The sequence below is a fragment of the Artemia sp. Qi Xiang Cuo genome, chromosome 9 (genome assembly GCF_049724085.1).
Source record: "Artemia sp. Qi Xiang Cuo chromosome 9, ASM4972408v1, whole genome shotgun sequence".
In the NCBI taxonomy this organism is placed as follows: domain Eukaryota; kingdom Metazoa; phylum Arthropoda; class Branchiopoda; order Anostraca; family Artemiidae; genus Artemia; species Artemia sp. Qi Xiang Cuo.
The window spans coordinates 41023878-41049591 of NC_142802.1; the positions used below are offsets into that span (position 1 = coordinate 41023878).

General features: G+C 37.5%; 1 protein-coding gene across 1 annotated transcript in view; it reads right to left on the reverse strand.

Moving 5' to 3' along the window:
- The window catches only part of LOC148948655 (general transcription factor 3C polypeptide 3-like), a 117486-nt gene that overhangs the window by 42125 nt on the left and 49647 nt on the right, over positions 1-25714 (reverse strand). Inside the window, exons 5-9 of the mRNA XM_089094564.1 lie at positions 21772-21963; positions 17972-18082; positions 12113-12259; positions 5973-6205; positions 3476-3619 (exon numbers count right to left, since the gene is read on the reverse strand). Coding sequence (XP_088950690.1) covers positions 3476-3619; positions 5973-6205; positions 12113-12259; positions 17972-18082; positions 21772-21963 — 827 coding nt within the window. The remainder of the gene's footprint in view (positions 1-3475; positions 3620-5972; positions 6206-12112; positions 12260-17971; positions 18083-21771; positions 21964-25714) is intronic.

Consider the following 25714-nt stretch of genomic DNA (forward strand, 5'->3'; position numbering starts at 1 on the left):
TGTAGTTTAACTCCACGAAATCATAGGCAGCGCAATAGCGCTGCATAAATAAAGATATTTTTCTTTTTCAACAAGGCATTTTGTATGAAAGTAGTTATCGTCGAAACTTCGGAAGGGGCTCATTCAATTGAAAATTAAAGGTTCTAGTGCCCTTTTTAAGAGGTAAAAGTGATTGGAGAGGTACCAACCTCTCTCATACTCAACCCCAAAGTTATCCCATCAAAATTTTGAGATACACATTTTGTTCAGCATCGTTGAAAGGTCAAATAACGACGTCTCAGGCAATGACAGAGCCCTCCCCCACAGCCCTTGGGGAAATGGGTGTAAGTTACATAATTCACCCATTATTTACACATAGTATTTGTTATAAGGAAAGGGTGGGGGCATGTTGACCTTTTGTATCCAGAAAGGGGAAGCTTTCTGGGAATGTTGAGGGTGGTGTTGAACTATACCAGAACACACTATGTTAATACAGGTTTTCAAAAGAGAGTATCCCAGGAATGACTTAAAGTATTATGTTGGAACTTCAAGGAATGACCAATTCACCAAAAAGCAATATGTGCACGCTACTATTACTACTACTCGTGCCACCACCACTACTAGTACTGCAGCTACCATTTCTTTAGTGACAACTACTAAGGCTGGGGATATTAGGGTGAACATTTTAGGAAATCTTGAGCGGGAAGTTGAAGTAAGTCAAAGTGCACTATGCGCATACAGATTGTCAAAAGGGCACATCAGTAATGTCTTAGGTACGGCTTAGCGTATTAAGTTAAAATTTCCAGGGCATGATCAGGGGGATGTTCAACGGGCCCACAGGCAATATGTCCATACTACTATTTGCTTCAACTGTTACCACTACTGCTGACACAACAACTATAATGACTCCGACTACTACTAAGACTAAAGTATAAAGATGAAAATTCCAGGGAATATCGAGGGGAGAGTTGAACTATATCAAAACAAACTCTGTGTAAGTAGATTGTAAAAAGGGCGTATTTCAGGAATGGCCAAGGGAATTCAGTTAGAACTTTCAGGGAACGATGAGGAGGATTGTCAATTGCCAAAAAGTCAATATATACGGTACTACTACTGCTACTACTATTACTACTACAACTACAACTACTGCTACTAGAATTACTACTTCTATTGCGACTACTACTGAGGCTAAGGGTATTAAGATGCAAATTTCAGGATGAGTTGAGTGGGAAGTTGAACTAAATTAAAACACATCTTGCGCATAGATACTGTGAAAAGGGCATATAAGCAATATTTTAGGAACGGCTTAAGTTGAAACTCCCAGGGCATGATGAAAGGGATGTTCAATTGACCAAAAGGCAATATGTGCATGCTACTACTGCTACAAGTATTAAGTTGAAACTTCCAGGGCATGATTAAAGGGATGTTCAATTGACCAAAAGGCAATATATGCATGCTACTACTACCACTACTACTAATACTCTTACTGATACTAATGTGACTGCTACTACCATTAAGGCTTAAAGTATGAAGGTGAAAATTTTAGAGGATATTGAGGCAGATGTTGAAATAAATCAAAAGACATTGTGTGCATGCAGATTGTCAAATGGGTGTGTCAGGAACGACTTGGAAAATAAAGTTGAAACTTACAGGGCTTGATGTGGGGGATGCTGAACTAACCAAAAGATAATATTTACATGTTTCTAGTACTACTTCTGTTACTACTACTGCTTGTACTACTACTACTATTATTACTACTGCTACTACTATTACTACTACTACTAAAGCTAAGGGTATCAAGGTGAAAATTTCAAGGGATGTTGGGAGGATGATGAACTAAATCAAAACACACTACGCTTGTGCAGGTTGTCAAAAGTACGTATAAAAAATTTCCCAGGAGCTGTTTATCGTATTTGGTTGAGACTTTCAGCGTGTGTTAAGGGGGATTTAAAAAAAAGGTGTTATGGGCATACTTCTACTAATGCTGCAACTGCTACTACTACAACTATTGCTACTACTGAAGCCACGCGTACTCAGGTGAAGTTTCCGAGGAATGCTTAGGGTGATGTTGATTTAAATTAAAATACACTATGAGCTTGTAGATTGCCAAAAGGGTTTACCAGCAATATATCTCAGGAACAACATAGAGCATTAAGTTGAAACACTATTAAGACTAACAGAGATAACAGTTACCATTCCTGAATCAGCAATGAATGGCAGGCTTTTCTCACTAGCCTGTTTTTTAAACATTTTTTACTATAGGCCGTGGTCTGTTCTTTACTAGGTTGCAACTACCTCTGCAACCCTGATGATTTAAAATCACCAGCACAATTTTTCTTCATTGAACAGGATAATTAGCTTCACTAAAGGGCTGATCCAACAAATACCAGTATCGTAAAAGTATCTGAATGAATAGTTAAGCCCCTTTTATACCATTTAAAATTTATTCGAATAAATTTTTCCTGGAGCATTTTGAAAGGAAAAATTTCCCAATAAGAGTCTTTTGAGTGTTTTTCCTCTGAAGAAATGACGTCTTGTGTTTTTTATTGTCTCACTAACGATATGATTTTGTCTTTAATTGTAATGTATGCATGAATTGTGCATCCTTCCTAGCATTTAGATGTTTTCGTTCTACAAGATTTCAAGAATTTTTGATAAATAATTATATTAGCATGTTTTGCCTAAGTTAATGGAATAAAAGATATTCATTGGGAAACGCTCCCCATAAGATAGACACAAATAAGGACAAAGACCATGCTGCCTTTCGATCATACAAACAATAAAGTAGGTACCGCACCGAGGACATTTTAAAGATAGTGAATTGTAGAAGAAAAGTAACATAAACAACGAAAAAAATTATGTAATCATAATTAAAATTAGAATGGAAACTCGGTAATTAATCAGTCTCACCATTTTTTCAATTAATATCGTATTAACCTGCTTTCTTAATTTACAGTATTATTTCATAATAGACTCCTTCAGGTTTTAGTTGCAAAGATAGATATAAATAAAACCGGTTTTTTTTTCCAGGATTTTGTTAAGAAAGATCGCCGACAAAAGCCAAAATTACATTTAAAGGGTATTTCCCATTAAATCAAATTTAGGAAATTTCCCCTCTACAGATTCAGCAGCATCATACTTTCACAAACTGACATCATGAAGCACATGCATAGATGTAAGATTTTTACCAGACCTATCAATAACCGACTACCATCTATCAAGCATTTTGACAAGTTTTCGATGAGAAGGTAATGCATCAATCGTACCGACAGAAAAGACAACACAATTTACAGCTCCGAAACACCACCATTTCATGATTCGTGGCTAAATAAAATCGAATATTTCTACTGAGTTTGCAAGAACATTTTTTCTCAAATATTTTATTACGACCTGTAGTTTGAGCCGATTTATTGCCGGTTCAAAGGTATTTTTCAAAATTGGGTCATCGTTTTAGCAATGACCATATAACTTTCACCGTAATAATAAAAAGCCTCACCGTGTTTTCTTCCTCGATTGCTATAGCTTCCTTCAACAACGAAATCGCTCGTGAAAAGTGTCCCATCTTCTTATAAGTAATAGCAACTTCAACAAGCTCTTCGGAAAAGTGTTCTTTTTTTTCGATTAATATCTTCTCCAATGGCTATAAAGTTCCAGGGCTGATTAATAATTCAAGACAGCGCAAACAAATTTATTTTTGAAGAGAAAAATGAGGTTGGGATGATTAAAAAAGCTAAGAAATTTTATAAAATGTGTTCATTTTCTTAATAAAGGTGTGATTATATTTTAGAACTATGAGAATGGAGATAGGTGAAAAAAACAACAAAAAAATAACTAAAAAAAAAAGACAGAAAAACGAGTACTTGATAACAAGTAGACGAAGGTCAAAGAACCAAGCTGCCAAAGGAAGCGAACGGACGGAGGTCGGGTTTTTATTTACAAGGGCTAAAGGCCTGAGTCCAAAACAGGCAAGTCCCAAGGGTCGAAGCTACCAACAGCAGCAAGCAAAGCGAAGCTAGAGAAATCCAATGGGCTACTTCATTTACGATAATTGCTGTCGCTTATCTTCTAACCGCAGATTTCGTTAGCCATCATTTTCATTTGTAATTCGTCTTGATGCTTGTTGTCACATCAATTCTAACCGCAGATTTCTTCGAGCTTTGTTTTCGTTCATTATTCGCTCAAATTTTTTTTTCATATCTTTTGCCTGTTCGAATTATTCATCATCTTGTATAATTTTGCATAACATCATAGATACCAAAAGAACTTCTTTTCTAGCTCTTCCCCAGTAATTAATTTTTGCTTCAATGAATGAAAAAATAAACAAAAAAAAAACAGGCATGTCCCATCGCATAGGCCCGCTGAAATATCAAAATTAAGCATTGCATAATTATCGTGTTATTCTTTAAATTCACAGGGCGGCAAATCAGTGGATTCAATTACTCATTCCTGTTTATCCTTCACCGACACTAAACTAACACGTTCCTTCGATCCATTGCAATTTTTTTTGTCTTCTAACCGCAGATTTCGTTGGGCAACATTTTCGTTAGCAAATCAATGTGACTCTCGCTTTCACTTATTCCCTGTCTTTTGCTTTAGCTGTTTGGAGTCATGTCATCTTGTGTAATATCGCATGCGTCAAAGATACCAAAAGCTATAAGACCATCCCTGGGAAAAAAGATGCGATTTTTAGTGTTTAAATGTATAATAAATGTAACATCAAATACATGAAAAATGTTTTCTTTTTTTAAAATTAAGGCTCTAAACGAATTTTTCCATACTTGTGACCTATTTAGATCGTTTTTTCAGGCTTCCTCAATGGAGAATTAAGAGAAGTGAAATACATACAAGAAGGTTAACGACAGAAGGTTCACTAATTTAGCAAAATGCCTAAGGACAATGTTTGAAATTTTTCATAGGAAAGACATAGACTCTCAAAGAAAGAAATTTGTTAGGTCAAGACATCAATGACTAATAGCCAAACATAAGGTATAACACAATTAGATGTGGAAGCTCAATATTTGTGAGAAGCAACATATCTTGAGGCTTGTTTGGCAGCTGGACACATTTATGACAGATGGGAATGTCATTCTTTCTTGAGTTTTCATTTTGAAACATTCTAGCGTGTCTGCTTTCGTTTCCTAATAATTGACAAGTATCACTTGACACCAATGAGTTCACGATTTAAGGTGACCACGCAAACCAGGCTGATCACTAAATTCTGTACCATTTTATGTAGTTCCGGGTGAATTGCAGAGGCTATGTTATTGAAATATCACCAGCGAGAAATCGATTTTCCAGTTAGTTTTGTGCTGCCTGTCAAGGAACAGAGACTACACATTTCTTTTTCTTACAACCTAACACTAGTCCAGTTTGGTGCAGTCTCAAAAAAGGGAACGAAAAAATAGCAACTTTCTCTTTTAGATCTTGATATTCCTGGGGACATTACTTTAGTCAAGTTTTATCTTAAACTCAGCAAATTTAGCGAAATTTTTTAAAAATATTTAAATTAAAAAATAACATTGAATAGATACTACGGCCTAGTTGATACCGTAACACGGCTGACATTTGAAATTGAGTCGAACATTCATGAACAAGCTATAGGTCGTGCATTAACAGAGACATTTTAGCAGCCAGGAGCATCTTGTTCCCTTCCATAGCAACAGAGAACCAAATTAACTTAACTTTGTATGAGTTTATTCTTCATAGATTTGATGAATGACTTTTCATTCCAAATTGGTCCCAAATGAGTTCATTCGTCTTAAAAGATTATAATTTAAATAATATGATTTAAATTTAATCACTTTCTTAAGGAAGTATTGCTTAATTAAGAAAAGGTTAGAGACTGGTGAAATTTTGAGAACTTTTTACTTTGTAGCCGAAAAAATACTTCCCTTTCCAGTTATCTGAAACAACTGGAATTTAAAATCGATGAACTGTAATGACTGTCACACATTTTAAGGAAAATCGAATTTGATTCACTGATGTCTACTTACCTGAACCATGTCTGAAAGTCCTAACCCTATAAGAGCAATACAAAGTTTGGACTTCAACTCAACCGGCATGTCTTCAAGTATTGAATAATCAGTAATGCTAGGAAAATCTTCCTCGTTTTCGATTTCCAATCCCTGAGATTGAAACACTTTAACATTGGCTTTCACAATGAGACATAGCAAAATTGCATTGTAGTCTTCCAGGTGGATATAAACTTCAGTAAGTAAGTTAACAACTGAAAAGATACGTTGTAACAAGTATTGAAAAACAGAAGAGCACTGAGCACGGACATGAGATATGCATCAAAGGTGAAAGCTTGACTGAACATTATTATGCAAGCCTGAATGTCCGTGAATAAAAGGTTTGACCGCTAGATCAACCACAATAAAGCGGAAAAAACTAAAATGGTGAAATGGTGAAAGACCGAAATTCTAGGATTTACAGGCACATAATGGAAAAACCGCAAAACGGACGAAGAGTTAGTTGGCAAATGGACCTGCTCAGCAAACCCATACGCTTTGAGAGCCTACTTGGTCCACCATAGGTTTCTTAGCTACGCGTGATTCTAACTTGAAGCTTAAGCAACCGGGTTTAATACTGAAAAGAAAAATAGCAGATAGAGTTCTGTGCTTATTGCTTACCAATTTATAGGATAAATGTTTCACAGAAGAAAGGCTAGACAAGAAGATATGTTAAATTGTCCCATAAATAGTGAAGATAGTGATATGAAAGTTTTCTCTGCATATGTTAAGAGGTTAAGCATTAAAGAGACCAATTCTAAATAGTTTGGTCACACAAACTAAAAAAGCTAATGATGGATGATATAGGGTGATCCTTTAAGGTTTTCAGGAGTGATAATTCATAACTGATAACAAAGAGGATTATTCTTCTTTCTATTCCTTTCTGTTTTGATTGATTAACCTCCTATAGGTTTAATTCAAAATGATCAACTGAAAAAATCTTTTGCAGTTTCCCCTAAGTTATCCTGATTTTTATAAATTATTGCTCGTTATAAGATATCCCGCAGCGACAATTTAAAACTGACTGCAAAGATGACAATCTTTTTCTGTTTAGTTTTGTTGAGTTGTTTGACAATAAGTTGAATTCAAGACGATCGACTGAAAAGTTCTTTTGCACTTTTTCCTAAGTTATCTTGATTTATACAAATTAGCCATCCATCTCCACCGTTGTTTATGTTACTTATTTAAATCTTGCATCGCATTTTCGCACAACAAAATTCTTCTTTTTTATGCAATATATGGTACTTTTTGGGTGCGGTGACCCACCTAATGCATGCGGACTTTTGTTTGCCACGCGTAAACAGTAACAATAGGTCATTAATAGATATAAGCTAAATCCAAGATACTTTAAACTAAGCAAGTAACAATTAAAGTATTCCAGTTAATTAAAAATCGTTCATCGGTCTTCCTCTCCCTTGACGGGCTGTTGATTAGACATTATGGATTTAAGATACTAATGAAACAAACAGAGAAATAAATTATTCAAGGAAAAAGGATGAGGCTAATGTAGCCAACGCTCTCCGGGTACATAGCTACTTTAAGCAAATGCAATAAATCTACTTGTGCATAGGGACATCAGAAAATTGTGCCAGAAATTGTTGACCATACGTCTGTAATAAAAATAAGCAAAAAGGGTTACTAATTACGGACACTTTTTTTTTAGAACATAAGAACAAGGATCTTGCTGGGCCCACCGGCGCGTGGATATGTCCCGAAGACGTTAAACTCACCCCCAGTAATGGGATAAATTGCTTGGTGACGCCGTGATGCCAAGTGGGATGATCCTCCCAGCGAGGACAACTGCGAAGAACGGAAGACACACTCCAGGGTGTCAACGGTCCCGGCTAGAAGCAGAGAGGATTGGCTTGCCGTTGCTTCAAAAGCTAGCCAAGAAACTTTTCCTCATTATGAATTATGACTAGGCAATCAATGAGAACACGAAATAGGGCTACCGCGTCCGGGGAAACCGACGGACAAGCTACCGCGTCCGGGGAAACCGGCGGACAAGCTACCGCATCCGGGGCAACCGATGCATTGACAGCCAACAGCGTTGGAAACGAATCAAGGCAACGTTTGACAAGTCCGTCACAAACGGACGCTAGACCGGTTTTATCTTCAAAAATCACCACCCGAATCGGCACGTTAAATCTTGGGACACTTTTGAAACCAGGAAAGAAAGACTTGCTCCTCGGTGAAGCAAACTGCTACGATTGGGACATCATCGGCCTCTCAGAAACTCATCTACCAGGTATCAGCGAAGAACAGATAGGAGACGCAACCCTCCTGCTTTCTGAAAGACAAGACGGAACACACAGACAAGGAGTCGGCTTTTTGCTGACAAAAGCAGCAAGGAAATCTCTTCTATCAGTGGTGTCTGTCTCGGAGAGATTAATGATGATCCGACTCAAAAGCAAGTTCAAAAACCTCTCCGTGGTACAGGTCTATGCTCTGGATTCATCAAGGTCGGACGAAGAGTCGGAAGATTTCTACTCTAAGCTCCAGAGCCTTGTCGACACCATTCCGAAGAAAGACATCGTGTTAGTCCTCGGGGACTTTAATGCCATCGTGGGGAGTGACAATCGCGGAAGCGAAGATGTCATGGGCAAGTTCGGGATCGGACAGATCAACGGCAGAGGAGAACGACTCACTGAATTGTGCCGAGATAACGAGCTTTTTATCACAAACACAATGTTCAAGCACAGACGAAAGAGAAAAGTCACGTGGTGGTCCCCCGATGGAAGGACTGCCAACATGATACATTATATACTGGTATCCAGCCGATGGAAATCTTCATTCACAGACACAGTGACGCTAGGAGGTGGGGACTTTGATAGTGATCACAATCTCCTCATGTCATCGCTTCGCCTAAGATTAACGGCCGTTGTCAAGCCGAAACAAAAAGTTCCAAGATTCCGGATAGAAGCCCTTAAAGACCTTAAGACGAGACAAGAGTACAGAATGCAGCTCAACGAACGACTGTCAAAGACCTTGCAAGAAACACCTGATCTGCTGAGTCCAGCCGACATCGATCTACTTGTTTCGCAAAGCAGCCAGGCCGTATGCGAGACAGCTGAGCTCGTCCTCGGCCGTAAATCTGCAGAAGACAAGCCATGGATTACCCAGGATATTTTTGATATGTGTACCGAGAAACAAACTCTCCAAAACAAGCAAGATCGAAAAAGCTAGGATAGATTCAAAAACCTTAAAGGTCAAATTGAGAAGAAAACCCGCCAAGCACTAAAAGACATGATTACTGAAAAATGTAGGCAGTGTGAGGAGGACTCCCGTAGGGGTAACTCACACCTCATGTTCAAACGTGCTAGAGAGATGAGAAACCGCAAAGTAGTAAAGTGCCTAGATATCTTCCATAAAAATGGACACAAAATCACTACTTGTGCCGGAATCTAACATCACTGGAAAGAACACTTCCAGGGCAAACTTAATCTCACAGTAAGCCCAGATCCTGAAGTGCTTCGGAAGTTTCCAGCACACAGAGATGAGGAACCACCCCCACTACCCTTAAGGTCAGAAGTAGAAGCCGCACTCAAATCCCTCAAGTCAAATAAGGCACCTGGAATAGACGGTATACAGGCAGAACTGCTAAAAGTGGAATCTGATATTGTCGTTGATCTGCACCACAAAATAGTAACAGCTGTATGGGAAATAAAATACTTCCCCGAGTCTTGGTTGAAATCTGTCATAGTGCCCTTGCACAAGAAAGGATCTAAAAGTAACTGCGAAAACTACAGACCCATATCACTTACTTGCCAACCAGCTAAAATCCTTACGAAAATTCTCCTTGATCGGATCAGAAACCTGACAAGACACGTAATCCAAGAATATCAAGCTGGCTTCCGTCAAAACCGATCCACCATAGCCCAAATTTTTGTGATCAGACAGATTATGGAAAGATACCTGGAATTCGGGAAAGAGCTATACCAGCTGTTTATCGATTTCAAACAAGCTTTCGATCTAATTTGGCGAGATGGTCTATGGCCCATCCTGGCACACTACGGTATTCCCACTGACATTATTGACATTATCAAGAGCATGTACGAGAAGTCGAGAAGCATGGTGCAGACCAGCGAATGCTTTACTGAAGAATTCTCAACCTCTTCAGGAGTGCTGCAAGGATGCCTACTCTTCCCCACTCTGTTCTGCCAATTCCTGAATCCTGTACTGGCACTGGTGCCCAATGACACGGGAGCACTCCTGAGTGGACACCTCTTTGACTTGCTTGCATACGCCGATGACATTAATCGCCTAAACGAACAACTAGAGGAACTGCAATCAAGCACTAACGATATTGATCATGCAGCTAGTTCCTTTGGGATGAAAATCAATGCTAACAAGACAAAAGCCATGAAGGTAACCCGGCATACAGATACAGGCCTTCAACCCAGCAAAACTATGATCCCGGGGGAACAGATCGAGTGGGTTGACCATTTGTTTTACCTAGGAAGTGAGCTGACGTCCACAAACGACTCTTCAAAAGACATTAAACGACTCTTCGCCCTTGCCTCAGCATGCTTCAAGTCATTGCGATTGGTCTGGAAAAACAAACATCTGTCGCTAAAACTAAAAACACGCCTTTTTCTAGCTCTTGTAGTTCCAGAAGCAACGTACGGAGCAGAGACATAGAACCTAAAAGCAGAAGACAAACGTGAGATGGTGGCCTTTGAAGCAAAATCCCTCAGGAAGCTTGCTGGCATCCCCTACCTTGACCGAATATCAAACGAACGGCTCTTGTCTTCGCTCAACTATTCCCAGACCATCATGCATACCATCCAGCTTCAACAGCTTCGATGGTCAGGCCATGTTCAGCGGATGTCCCCAGCCCAACTTTCCGAAAATTGCGTTTGAAGAAAGGATTGATGTCTCCCACCCAAAAGGACGACCTCCCAAGCGCTGGAGGGAAAACTTTCCAAACCATCCCCTGTCGGTACTCCTTCGGACTGCAGCGAACAGGGAATCGTATAAGAAGCTTTGCCATAGTTCAGTCAGAGGAGAAGCCCCGAGTCGGCCAATCCGGCCGGATGGGAGTTAAGTAAGTAAGTAAGTAAGACGTCACAAACACAACAAAAACATAAGTCTAAATGTTCAGGTTCGTTCAATCTGTGCAATGTTTTCCGTTTAATTTCACCCATTTTCCGCAGTTTTAAGTACCTCCCCCGTTCTCACCAACCTTAAAAAATATTACGTAGCAGCCTTGTGTCATCTGCATGTTTTTACAAAAACAAACTTCAACTTCAACAAAAAAAAAGAATAAATAAAGAATACGAATTCAAGCAGACTAAACTAAGCATTATTCCGCTGAAGCTCAAAGCTAACAAATGTCTATCTAAAAATACACATAATGCGTTAACTATTATTCTACTTTCTTAAGCAGTAAACATTTTAAGCATCCTAAACTATGGCAGAAGGGTTCCCTTAATAATAATAAAAAAAACACCCTTAGTTTCAAAAAAATCATTTGAAACTAACCAAAACGATTGGTTTGGGGCTGCGCTTTATACAAATACAACTTTTTTTTTCATTACTATGAAACAATCAATATTTTATCAGACATGCCGGAAGTCAAAGTAATTTTTTTTTTCACAGTAAATAGTTAGATACGATTTTATTTTCATTTCGAAAATAAAATTGATACTAGAATCGTTTGTGAGTCAAGAACAACTCCTCGACTCCTATTCCCATTCCAATTCTAGGAAAATCCCCGATTTTACAAATTCTCTGGCCAATTAGCCGTTTCGTTGCTAATTATGACAGCCAACGGCAAAAAAAAAATTGGCAATAAGGTTGTATAAGCCAAATGTAGGTTTTAGGCCTTACCTTGATAATATTTACAATTTGAAATAATATTATATCCTAGTGAGTAGAAGAGGATCAAACTGTTTAGATATCTTCCCAATTTCCCTGCCGTTGGTTGTTACAATCCTCGATTCCTCCCCCCCCCCTATTTTTCAGTTACATATATCTAGCCAGTATGGGCTTTAAAACAAAAACGTAGTGAATTGATAGTGCTTCCTTTTGTGCCAACAAAAATTAGTAGCCACTGTTATATCAGAATACGTTCGCAGATACAAACTTTGTCATCACACAAGGACCAGAAAGAAGCTTACAAGATTCATCTACAGCGTCTGGATGGGTCACGACAAAGTTTTCTAGACACACTTTAGCTCCTTGTGTCATATTGAGCTTCATCATCTCGCATGCTGTGCTAATTGCAAGTGCTTTCGCTTCATCCTTATACTCTGGGGCTTTCATTGCTGTAATTATAATATTATACAACACCACTTGACAATTTAAGCACTTAAACAGGCATGGACAGCATTTCTACAATTTCAACTGTAGAAAAAGAAGCAACATTTGTACTATTACATTTCATATAGGTATACGACACAGATAATTAAATGTGTTAGCACAGGAAAATTTACTTCCATAACCAGTTTTCAGAACTCGTTTTTTGTTGTAGGAACAAGCATTAACTAGCCCTCCATTGCTAGGGCCCCTAACATGAGTTGTGGTAACTGTGCAACACGGATCACAGTTGCGAAGCAGCATTCCTGACTAAGTCCCATGGATAGAGAACGTTTTCTGCGGAATGAAACAACTCCAGAAACAGATTTTACACACAAGAAATAGGGATAAAACATATACTCTAATGACTGTCTTTATAGGCGTCTTTATCCATAATGTTTCCATGTAGATTACCATTGTTACAGCCATAGAGTTTTTAGCAGCAATAAAATTTCCTCATTCATGCAATAAAAATGGACTTGAAAACCTACTTACTTCTAGCGGCAAATGGCCAATAATCTATCGGATCGGAATCGAGTACCCTAAAGGCAAAAATTAAATATAGCTACTAATCCCTCTCATATTAGATTGTGATCCATTATACCCTTCTGTTGGATGCAGATGAAAAGAGTATAGAGCTTCCCTCATGCAGGCCAGATCCAGTATGGACGCCCGAAACCCATATTGTAGCCGGTATCAGGGTTTAGTGTGAATTCCCCCTGCCTGCCAAGTAATTGTAATGTAGCCAAATTTTATGAAAATTCCTCCCTCCCCCATGAGGTTGGGTCAGGCGTAGGCCCAAAAAAGAAAAACTATGTGCCTAAATCTTACTTCCCGCATATTTTGGCTAAGATCCAACTTTCTGTTCTGATGATCAGGATTTAGGGACCATCCTTACTCATCCCCGATGTTTCCCAACTGTTTTTTCAGGTTAAGTTGGCTTGAAATCTGAGTTTTGCTAGATGTCAAGATTACTAGAATTAGGAGATTAGAATTAGGCACAACCTTTTTCTGGTGGACGTCCTAATGCCAAGAATTCAGGGACTTCTCTCCATTTAGTGGTAGAGTCGGTTCCGGGCCCAGAAAAAAGGCTTATAGTGGAATTTAGCTTGACAACGCGTCAAGGTATATTATACGAATTAAACTCCTTCCCCTCCTCTGTTCCCCGTAAAAAAGGATCGAATCCCGAGAAGGCATAAGTAAGACATAAGGGTGATGTTTTAAGCTAAATGTGAGACGTTGAAACCTTAGCTATTTACCTTTCCTCGAATTAAAATATACATGAATAGAGATAACATTCAAAGTATATCTCGTGAGTGGGACTTGAAATTCAAGATTTCTTTGGTTTTAATTGTTCCAGAATTTACAACTCAGGAAACCCAGTGGTTTCCTACAAGAACCGAAGCTCAGATAAAATTTTAGCCAGTTAAATTTCTCAGTTCAAAATACTTCGTGGTAAAAAACTATGAGCAAAGAGCGACCTTGTTAGAAGCACCCAAAACATAAAAAAAAATGAAATTCTGATTAAAGTATACACTTCAATAGTGTCTAATTTCAAGCCTAATTCAAAATATCCAATAGTCAAAATATTCAAATTTGCTCATCATAAGTTATTATCACAAGTTTTTCTCGTGAGTGGGACTTGAACAAGATTTCTTTGGTTTTAATTGTTCAAGAATTAAAAGCTCAGAAAACCCAGTGGTTTCCTACAAGAACCGAAGCTCAGATAAAATCTTAGCCAGTCAAATTTCTCAGTTCAAAACACTTCGTAGTAAAAGACTACGAGTAAAGAGCGCCCTTGTTAGAAGCATCCAACCCCCCCCCCCCAAAAAAAAATGAAATTCTGGTTAAAGTATACATCTCAATACTGTCTAATTTCTAGCCTAATTCAAAATATCCAATAGTCAAAATATTCAAATTTGCACATAATAAGTTATTAGCACGAGAAAAATTGCTTGCTTTTAGGAAGAGGACTCTCCCCTCTCAAAACAAAGTGTGTAATCTTCCTGAAAAACATATAAAGAAATTAAAAATGACCGTTAAGCTACTTTCTATAGCAATACAAAATTTTGTAGTTGTCCTGAGAAGGATATTCGAGCATGCGTTTTATTTTCCTCTGGGTTGATCCTGTCTAACCAGTGGTCGTGGATTATCGGAAGGGAGTTCGTTCGAACAGAAATAAAAGCTCCGCTCCCCTTCTTATACAGCAAAAGATACAGTTTCCTAGCAAAGTGCCAAGACCTAGCATTTTGTCCCGCGATATGAAAACTTCCGTCCCAGTGAGGCCAAAATTTATCGAGCGAAATTCTGCGATAGGCTATCGAATTAAAACTAATAGGGGATATTTCTATAGCCTTACAGTCTCAGTGGTCCTTCTAACGACACAGCATATATCAGCTCATAAAAATAAATCACTATCACTGCATATTTACGTCCCTTAAGGTCTTGACGGTGGTCTTGGGGCCTATCATCGTAAGTGTGAATACGCCTTACGTCTGCCTTATCATAGATCGTTTAAACAATTAAATAAAATAAAAAAACGAAAAAAAAACTTCAAAGAAAAATAAAGACCATATTAACCTTAAGATTAGCAGAAATATAAACCTTTATTAATTCAAATTCAAAATGACCAGAAATTAATATTAAAGAACAAATGAAACCCCAGACGAATAGAAATTAAATAAACAATTATAACAAACAAACATATAACAGGTAATAATATAAATGAAAACATAAACCTTAAAACGAACAAAAATCACTACAAACAAGAGTTTGGCCACAGCCCCCTTCCCTAACTGACTGTAAAGTCACTGACAAATTTATATTTGTCCGAGAATTCCTTAGACAGGCTGTTAACATTTACTGAGAAAAAGAGGGGATCTAGGAGACTAACTTTGGGTACTACATTGTGGACAGGGAGAGAATTGGAATAATGATTCACATATTTAACTACTTGTGATCTATATGATAAGGAGGAGGCGACCAAATTCACCACGGAAGAATTAGTATTTAACCCAGAGACAAGCTTTTCAACTAACAATATCAAATACTTTTTGGAGATCAATGGAAATTCAATTGATCTAAGTAATAGATTTAAAAAAAAAAAAAAAAAAAAAAAAAAAAAAAATCCAATGGTGTTCACAAAATGAATAAGGTAATGGAAAGTAGGTTTTAGGTTCCCCAACTGCATGTGCAGGTCGGTAAGACGTTGAATTTGTTCCTTACGCCAGTCTGCAAGGAATCCCTCATACCGTTTCGAGAACGTAGGAGTAAGAGAAATTGGGTGAACACCTTCAAAACTCCATTTTTCTTTTTTAAGGGGCTTATGAAACCCTGCTTTTATATTTGTGGAAATTGCTTAGATTTGGCAATCCCGTTGACAAGAACAGACAGGAGCGTTGAAAGGAAATCACTGAAGGCACCAATAAGGGGAAAATGGATATCCCGAGGGCAGACATTTGTTTTTCTTAGTCTCTAATTCTTCTGTCAATCATCAAAGGAGAAATAAAGGCTAAAGAAAGGGGAAGATCATCAGTCGGTAATTGATGTGACAATACCCGAAGGCTTTGGACAATAGAAGCAAGGATCCTGTTTAGGTGGTGGTAACTTTAGGGGTTCAGGTAGGTTGAAATTTAGCTAATCAAGTCTTCTAATATCAAGTATTTTTAACCTATGAATACCAGTTTTCTGGTTTGTTTTTAAGCAATTCGCTGACCTTATCTATCATCTCCATCTCACATAATACTTGCAAGTCCTGTACCAGTAATCGCTGGTTTAACATTTTTATGTAAGTACATACATAAAAAAAACCTCTATAGAGTGGGTTTGATATTTTCGATCAGATATTTGAAAAGAGTTCTGAAAAGTTAACCAACATAGAATACTTTTGAGTCTGTATTTTCAAACCTTTTGTTCTATAATTACACAGTCTGCCTTTCTACTTTTCTTTACTGGGCATATTCCTACTAAATCCATCAGCACTATGATATGCTGCAACTAAAATAGCCGAAAATTCGTTTAGTATTATCCCTGGTTTTGGATTTAGAGTTGAATGCCATTTCTGTCACCAACCGTGTTAATGATTGAACTTAATTATCATTGTTCTTAAGTTTATTAACACTCTAGCAGCTGAAGTCTAGGTAATACATATATAACATTGTAATTCTCATTTATTCACTCAAGTTTTGTACTTGGAAAAAGCTTTTCTTTATCTTGTACAATAATCCTGATTCTAACTTGCTTTCATCGCTGTCAAACTAAGAGTCATGTTCGCTTTAGGGTACTAAGGGTTTTTCAAGTTTTGTTTTGATTTCCCAGTGTTTTCAATACAGTGTCATTTTAACTTGAACCTTGATGTTTTCGACAGGTGAATCTCCAAGCACTTCTAAAGATCTATTTAAGAAATCTATTGAAGTGTTCAGTAGATTATAAATGTGTTTGAATCAAGAAGCTTATCATTTGTGCTCCAGTCTAAAAAAGCAAAACACTGATTTCAACAAAACGTTTTGCATTAATACCTAAAAGTTGTTTTTTCTTTCATTTGCTTGTCGTATGTCTTCCTCCCGAATAGTATATCTAAATTCCGTGAGCACATTCCATTCTGCAACCCTTCTTGAATTTTTAACCTTTTACAAGGTCTTTTTAATCCCCGAATCGGTTATAGCACGAAACATGAAATACCACTACTGCAGTCAAATTCCTACTATTGAAGAACAGTCAAACCCATCAAATTGTAGCATACAACTCATTGAAAACTAGAAATCAATAAAGAAGCAAGCATTACAATGAAGGAAGAATAGAAGCTATAGATGAAACTTGACTCATTTCTTTCGGCAAATTCAAGAACACCGATCCAGACAAGCTGTCACTAATATTGAAATTGTGGAACATGTAAATCTAGTCTTGTTTTAAGATTCTGAGATGGATGGACGTATAACTCCATCCTCATCTCGTAAAAAAACTTGACTTTCATGTATAAAAAGAACATACTGTAGGCAGAAAATATTTAACAAGAAAAAGAAGAAAAAAAAATGCAAATTACGCTTTGAAAGATCTGCCAAAAATGAAATTTTTTGGTAAAACTTTCAAGAAACTCAAAAAAGTCAAGAAACTTGATTTTTGATGGCTGGGTTGTGTTGCATATCAAATTAAAGTGAATCATAAGACGTTTGAAATGAGCTACTATACAGCTTCTTAGCATCAACGGCTGTAGATTTAAATTTATTTTTGGAATTAACAGCCGCACAAAAGTATTTTAAAGTTAGTTTTCAAAAAATAATCTTAAAAAAGAAGACTAGAAAAAATCTAAATTTTTAATTTCTGGCCAAGTCTATTAGACAAATAACAAACTTACTGAAGCTATTTTTTTAGTTGATTTGATATGGAATATACCCTCTCCTATGAATAGTTTTACTCGTAAACCACAGAGGGAAACAATAGAATAAAAAAAAGACATAAAACCCCTTAATTCACCTTTGGAAAATCAAGAATCGGGTTTTGTGAAGATGGTGAATCTTTAGAAGTATGTTTGCCTGAGGTAGCTTGCCACTGTGACCACATTGTAGTAATGATAGAACTTTTTCCGTAACTGGATCTACTTGCAGTTCTGCACGTAAAAAAGAAGAAGAAGAAATCTTAACGTTAAGCCAAGAGAATAGGAGATAAGAGGGTAAAATATTTACCACGAATCATTGCAGATTGTGCACCCAGCATCCTCTTTTCATTTTGAACATGAGCCAGGATTTTAATGTAAACTCGATACAATTCCACATTATTCTTGTCTAATCGGCATACTGAAAAAAAAAGTTTAAAAATACGTTTGGTCCTTTCAACTCTAGACCTATTTTTAAATACTTATGTGTCGTGTCTTCACTTCAATTATTTTTTTTTTTTTTTTTTTTTTTTTTTTTATATTTGGTTCAGTAAAAAATAAAAAAAAGATAGGATAGCAAAAACAACCTTTTTAATATGAAAAATGCATTGCTTTGTATATAGTACTGCAATTTTCTAAACAAACAGGTCTCTTATAATCCATTTTTCTGGCTGAAACAGAAATTGCGATGAATTTGATCAATAACATTCATTAACGTCATGTTATTTCGTTTTTGACTTTTTCGGCCATTCCGATGTTCCATACCAACCCATAAAAAATAACGAAGTTTGACTACCTCATCTTTTGATGGTCACACTTTAGAGCGTTTTGATTTAATTACTTAAACAAAGTGTTTTGCCAAAAATCGCAAAAATATATATTGCGAAATTGTGCATCTGAATATGACTGAGATTGATGAAAAAAAGAGCAGCGAAGTGACTGGCCTGGCTCTATACGTAATTTAGTACAACATCCTCACGTTACAGGTCATGGAGCCCTAGTGGGGATCTGTGACTTGCATTTATTCAACGATTTTTGTTTTGTTGGAATATACAAAAAAAGGTAAAGAACACGGCATTGGACTTTGCAGTCCCTGCCAGCGGTGCTGATCTTCGTTTCTTGGCCCTTCAACCAGGAAGTGCAATTGAGGGTTGGGGGCCAACCATCCTGTGCTTTCGCACACCCTTCCTATTTACCTTCCCCAGATTTCCCCAGATACCCACTTAAAGCTGGGTCGACTCTGGCTGAGTTTACAGAGTCACGCCACTGAACCCCTTCCCAAATCAAATAATTTAGTACACTAAGACTCGAACCCTCATCCTCTCGGACAAAGGATCCTAAATCTATCGCACCAATCCACTTGGCTAGGACAACTCTAAGGTAAAGAATACGCCACTGGATTTTACAGTCCCTACCGGCGGTGCCGATCTCCGTTTCTTGGCCCTACAGCCAGGAAGTAGGGCCATCCTGTGCTTTCGCCTTCTTTTGTACCCTTCCTGTTTACCTTCCCCAGATATCTCCAGGTACCCATTTAAAGCTGGGTCGACTCTGGCTAAGCTTAGAGAGTCACGCCACTGACCCCGTCCCAAACCAATAACTGGATACATTAGGATTCGAACCCAAATCCACTTAGACAAAGGATCCTAAATCCCGCGCACCAATCCACTCGGCTAGGATGGCTTTTTAGGACCACTCGGCTTTGGAATATATATCTTATCTATTATCTTACCATGAGCAAAGAGAAAATGTTATTGGCGTTTCGAATCGTGATATCTCAGGGCAGGGTTGCCACCGTCATGGGTTTTAACGATGTGTTCGTTAATTTTGTTTTTGCTGCCGTAGAGACTTACTTTGCCATTAATTTTCGTTTTATTTCCATAGACTGGATATGGTTTTGTTATTTTTCCATGAAATTCCCATGTTGATCCCGTTATAAATGTTGGTAACAAACGACTCGCTAACTGTGAACAGATTTCATGTCTGGTGAAACCAAAATTGACAAGATTCACAAGCACAAGCAAAACTTTACTCGAAGTACTGTGACCATTCTATTTTATTTTTATCTGACCTGTTCGAAATTTTACTTTTAAGACACCCAAGCTATCTTTTAAAACCTCAAGGGTATTTCAGATTTAAATTTTGTCATCACCACGGAATAAAAGTTGCAAGTTAATTTCAAATTTTCATTCTCCTCATGTAACAGACAAGCATGCCTTGCTACATGACGAGCAGTCCATGTCTTGACTTAAAACTCTTGCTTGGCAGCCTATCCAGCGTAGAAGGAACCAGACATCAGAACTATTAACCATCTCAAGAGTGGTCTATTCTGGGCGAGGGCTGGGGCTTAGGGCTGGGTTGGGGCTTCATTGAAATTGAACCTTCGGGTAGACTCGAGCCCGGATAATATCTGCCCATCGTTGGTATGGGCATCCTCTGGGGCATTTTCATCCGTTCACAGATGGGTCAAAATCGAAGATGAGTATGGCAAGTGCTTAACCAAGCACAAAAATAATATAACCATACAAACATGACCAGCGAGAATCGGCTACTCAGGCAAGAGTGACAAACTAAAATGCCAGGAAATCTTGAAGCTTATCCTGTATCACCATCAAGCGCGTTCGATTTTACCGAGATGTTTTGTCTGGAGATCCTCTTCCTTTATCGGCTGCACCTGGGTCATTGGCCAAATGTCTGAGAAGTACAGCGTAACGCTGCCTACAGCAGCAGAGTAGATTCGTGTTTTGGTGAGGTGGTTAATCTAGCTTTGTGAAATATTTAAGCATTTCCATGATGGTGGAAACGCTTAGATGCCATGCGTTTGGAATGCTTAGATGGTAGATGGTGGGAACACTTATATGCCATAGATGCCATGATGGCATCTATGATGTTTCTTCACACCACCGATCGGTTGTTTTTATTTTTATTTTTTTAATTTTTTCTGTAGGTACGATAACTTTTCTTGTTTGGCCGTCATAAATAAATTATTAGTGTTATTTTTTTTATTACAGGCTTCGCAGCTCCATCACAGGTGATAGTATGCCGATAGTCCTGGTAATAACCTCATTTTCCAACACTGAGGTATTTGTTATACCTTCTCTTGAACGCGTCAAGGGAAGGATTTCCTGGAATTACCGATGACGGCAACCTATTCCATGTGGCGACTGATCGTCAAGCGAAACTCGTTTTCAGATATCCTTGGCGGTAAGAACCCTGCTCAAATTAGACCTGACGAGCTGTACTTCGGCGAGTTGACCGCAAGGGCTTTGCTCTGTCAGGAACGAGCTTCGATAGCACGATTATTATTATCATTACACCTATTCAACCGATCCATGGGTGAGGTACTTGAGCCTTTATATGTAAACAATCCTACCCATCTGACTACATTCAACAAATCTACTTTAGTCACATCTCAAGAAATTCTCAAAGATTTCAAATTATTTTCATACTTTCATTTCACCTAATATATGCGTCAAGCTTTTTCGCATCACCTTAGAGGATATTTAATCGAACCGCTCTAGTTCTAAAGTCTGTTTCTCATTTCGAAGTCATGCCAAAGCCACCTAGCACACTCTTTACTGACACCCAAAATGAGCGGAGTTGAACCACTTCGTTTTTAAAAAATCGCACTTATAAGTCATATCTGACAGTGAAGGAAAATTTAATCACTCGCATGATAAAGTGATTTTTGATGTTTATTCAAATTATTTGCTGCATCCCTTCAAATTCACCAATATTTACTTATTAAACATGTGTATAATACCTAGATGGCAATAGGGGTCTTATCTTGCTATAAAATTGCTGTAATCATTAGTCTTAATAATTTGAATGATGTGCGGTTTTGGCGTGTTTCTTTTTTTTGCACTTTGGGAACTGACGTTTTGATAATAACTTTAACAGTGAGTCCTTAATTTGGAGGATTTATACATAACCCTTTGACGTAAAATTGACTGGCTAAATAAATTCCAGAATTGGGAAAGTAGCCACAAAGTAGTCTTAAATGCCAAAATAGTATTTAATTCCCCTCTTAGAACTCCACCTACATAAAGATATTGTAAAAATATATTTGGCAGTCTTATCAATATTTGGGTCTTTATTGCAACGTATACTTACATTTTCCGTAGAGAAACGATGCTGAATGATAGTCGTCAGATTTAAGAGCTTCATTAAGCTGTTCTTCAATCGCTTCTCTGCTCACAGGTATCATCATCTGAGCAAGCTTCCTAAATTGACTAGCCCCTTCGTCATTACCAATTATTTCATAGAGATTGGCAAGAAGAGTGTACAACTCATGAGACTTGGGAGCTAGAAAGGTAGAAACGAGTTAAATGACACACACATGTCTGCAATACGAATCAACCCCATCAGCAAATCTTAAACAAGTGGCAAAATGTTAACCATCAATAATAGTATAATTTTTTTTAGAATGGAACTAATGTACTTTATTTGCTCAAATTCCTAAAACCAAGCATAAGAACGTCAAGTATACACGGAAAGAAAAGAGAGTTCATCAAAATCGAGCACCAGCCTTTAGCAAAAGCTAATAATTAAACAATTAATGGTATGATTTGGGAATGTTGAAAAGTTTTTAGTTTTCGTATTCTCGGCAGGGAGGATACCAAGGAGCTACCTTGTCGTGCTTTAAGGAGCACTTCCAGGTATAATTTCTGTTCGGTTAAACCCACGTACGTACATCCCCATTGCAACTCAACTGTCTGGCCTGGTAGTCAAAGGTGGTTTTAAGCTATACCAAAGCGCGTGGTATTAACTATTGGAAGTAATACCAAATCCAAAACTTTCCAGGCAGTTTTAAGCAGCAGGTGTAAGCCTATAATTATTACCTACAGAATTCTCATTTCAATAGTAGCGCCAGCTACCCTTATACCGGTAGCTTACACTTTTTATGTGACCCACGACCCTCACTGATAAACACATATGGATAGACCATTTCTTAAGCCAAGGACCATTTCTTAATCAAGACCATATAAAGAAACACCAAGAAATTATTACCGAGCGTTAGCTAGTTATAATACATGTTATTCAACGAAAAAACAAAAAAAACAGCAAAAAAGGACGAGAACTGGAACTGTATAAAAAGTTAGTTAGGAATTCTTTCAAACTTTTTTCGACTGTGAAAAAAACGCCCTGGACCTTGGCTATTCTACTTTTTACATATTCACTACATCCTCCATCTTTACTAATAATACTGGCCAGGCATGTGAAGCTATTCACTTGGTCGATCTTCTCGTTACCAAACATCACCTCTCCACTTCATTCAATTTTAGTCTAAGTTTTCTGAATATTAGCCTTCTTAACACTAATCACTTTAATGTATTCATCTGGTATACAATACACAAATAGGGCCTTCACTAAAGCTCTTTTATGGGCTGAATAAATTGCCTTTTCATAGTTTATAAAACTAAGAACCGAAGGGGCCTGATGATTCAGACATTTCTCAATTATTATAACACACTTTTCTTAAAACTTTATCTACACGATCTCTTAGTCTAGTAAGTATACAAGCTAATGCCTCTATAATGAAAAACATATTGTCTTGATTTATCTTTGTTATGAGCTTGAATTAATTAGTCATTTTAATTTTAGTTCGTCTTATACACCATTTTCCCATTCACAATGATTTAAAAGTTTGTGTGGACTATTCATTTTTAAACCTTCTCATTTTAGGTTTAATTTATTCATTGAAGTCATTTCTGATTGTTTTAAGTTTGAACTATTACAAGAATTTCATCCTACTCGTCACTGAACGTATTTGAAAAAACTTTTCTGGAAAACATTTTTTTTAAATTAATCAATAAACAGTAAGATAATACCATATGAGTAACTGCTGCCGGCATGCTGTAGAATGTCTTAAGAGACAACGAATTTCCTAAGAAACAAGTCTCAGCCTAGTCATATTTATTATATCATAGGCAGTACAATAGTACTCCTAAAGTAAAGGGCGAAGTGGCTTCAATTTATTATTTTTTCTTTCTTTTACCCTAGTCACTTTGCATGGAAGGAACAGTTGTAGAAACTCCGGATGGTGCTCTTTCGATGGGAAATCAAAAATTATAGTGTCCTCTTAAGAGTCGAAAGGAATTAGAGGGAACCCAACTCTCTCCCACGCCCTTTTAGCGACCCCTTTCCCCGCAAACCCCAAGACATCAAGCTGAAACGATTAGGGAATGTTGAAGAGATACGAACTAATCAAAACACTTTCTGTGCATCCATTTAGACAAAAGAGCGTATCTGCAACATCTCAGTAACAGATAAAGGTGCTAAGTTGAAACTGTCAGGGCAGGTTTAGGGGGGGGGGGGGTTCAACTAAATCAACACTATGTGTATCGTGACTATCAAAACGTAGTATCGGCAATACCTCAGGAACGGCTAAATCCCAGGTAATGTTGAGGGGCATGTTGAACAAATTAAAAAAGTACCAAGTGCATCCAGGTTTTTAAAAGGGTTCATCAGCAATATCCCAGGAACAAACAAGGATATCAGTTCGCAACTTTCAGGGATAATGAGTGGTATGCTGAACTAATTTAGAATACATTATGTACATCCAGGTTGTCAAAAGGGCGCAGCTACAATACTTTAGCAGCAACAAGAGTATTTAGCAGAAATTTTCAAGGAACTTAGAGGAGGACGTTGACGCAAACCAAAAGAAACTTTGTGCATATAGGTTGTCAAAAGGAAGGATCTGCGATATCACAGGAACGGCTATGTTTTTTTATTATTATTTTTGATCTGCTTAAAATTTCAAACCATAAAGACACCTCAATTCGAGTTTCACAACCAAGGGAACATCACCTGGAAATAAGTCTTGTTGCTTTTATTCTTAACGTCTTGTTTTTATTTCTTAAATTAAACAAAAAAAAAACAATTTTTTTCAACTGAAAGTAAGGAGCAGCATTAAAATTTAAAACGAACAAAAATTATTACATATATGAAAGGGGTTGTCGCCTCCTCAACGCCCCGCTCTTTACGCTAAAGTTTTTTAATACTTTAAAAAGTAAATTTGTGACATAGAGGCAATCTTTAGCGTAAAGAGCGGGGCGTTGATGAGGGGACAGCCCCTTTTATATATGGAATAATTTCTGTTCGTTTTAAGTTTTAATGTTGCTCCTTACTTTCAGTTGAAAAAACTTGTTTTTTTTTTATTTAATTTCGGATCGTTTTTTAAATAATACCAGGAAATCTGGCTACTCCTCCACTGAAAAATCCCTCCTCCCCAAGGATTTATTCTCTAGACAATTCAATCCTGTGAAACTTACCCTGGACAATTACTTTTAACATCTCCATGCGTAAAGTTGAGTAGGCAAAGAGAAGGTAGGATATAAGAGTAATTTCGTGTTGGAATTTTGGCAAATACCCCCAGTGTAAAATTTCACCTGAAGAATTCCCCCCCCCCTGAAAAATTATCCCTGTGGAAAATCCCACCAGTAGAAACCCCCCCCCCCACCCTCCCCCCAAAAAAACATGTATGCATACTTCCCAATTACAAATACTATACTTAAACAATAGGAAAATTTAGTAACTTAAGACCCTTCCCCAGGGCCTGTGAAGGGGTCCTGATATATCCAAAGGCATATTTATTTGGTCTTTTGACAATGCCAAACAAAATGGGTCTCTTAAAATTTTGATCGGACGATTTTGAGAAAAAAGGGGCATGGAAGGGGGACTGGTTGTCCTCCAATTATTTTGGTCACTTAAGAAGGGCACTAGAACTTTTAATTCCCGTTCGAATGAGCTCTTTTATGATTTTCTAGGACAATTGGGTCGGTACGACCATCCCTGGGGAAAAAAAACAAAAACAAACAAACAAATAAACACGCATCCGTGATCTTTCTTCTGGCAAAAAATACAAAATTCCAAATTTTTTCAGATAGGCGCTTGAAACCTCTACAGTAGGGTTCTCTGATACGCTTAATCTGATGGTGTGAATTCCATAAAGATTCTATGAATCAGATAAAATCAGGCACATTTTCTCAGGCTCGTAACATTTCATGGGTAAAACTAAACTTAATGAAACTTATACATTTGAAATCAGCATAAA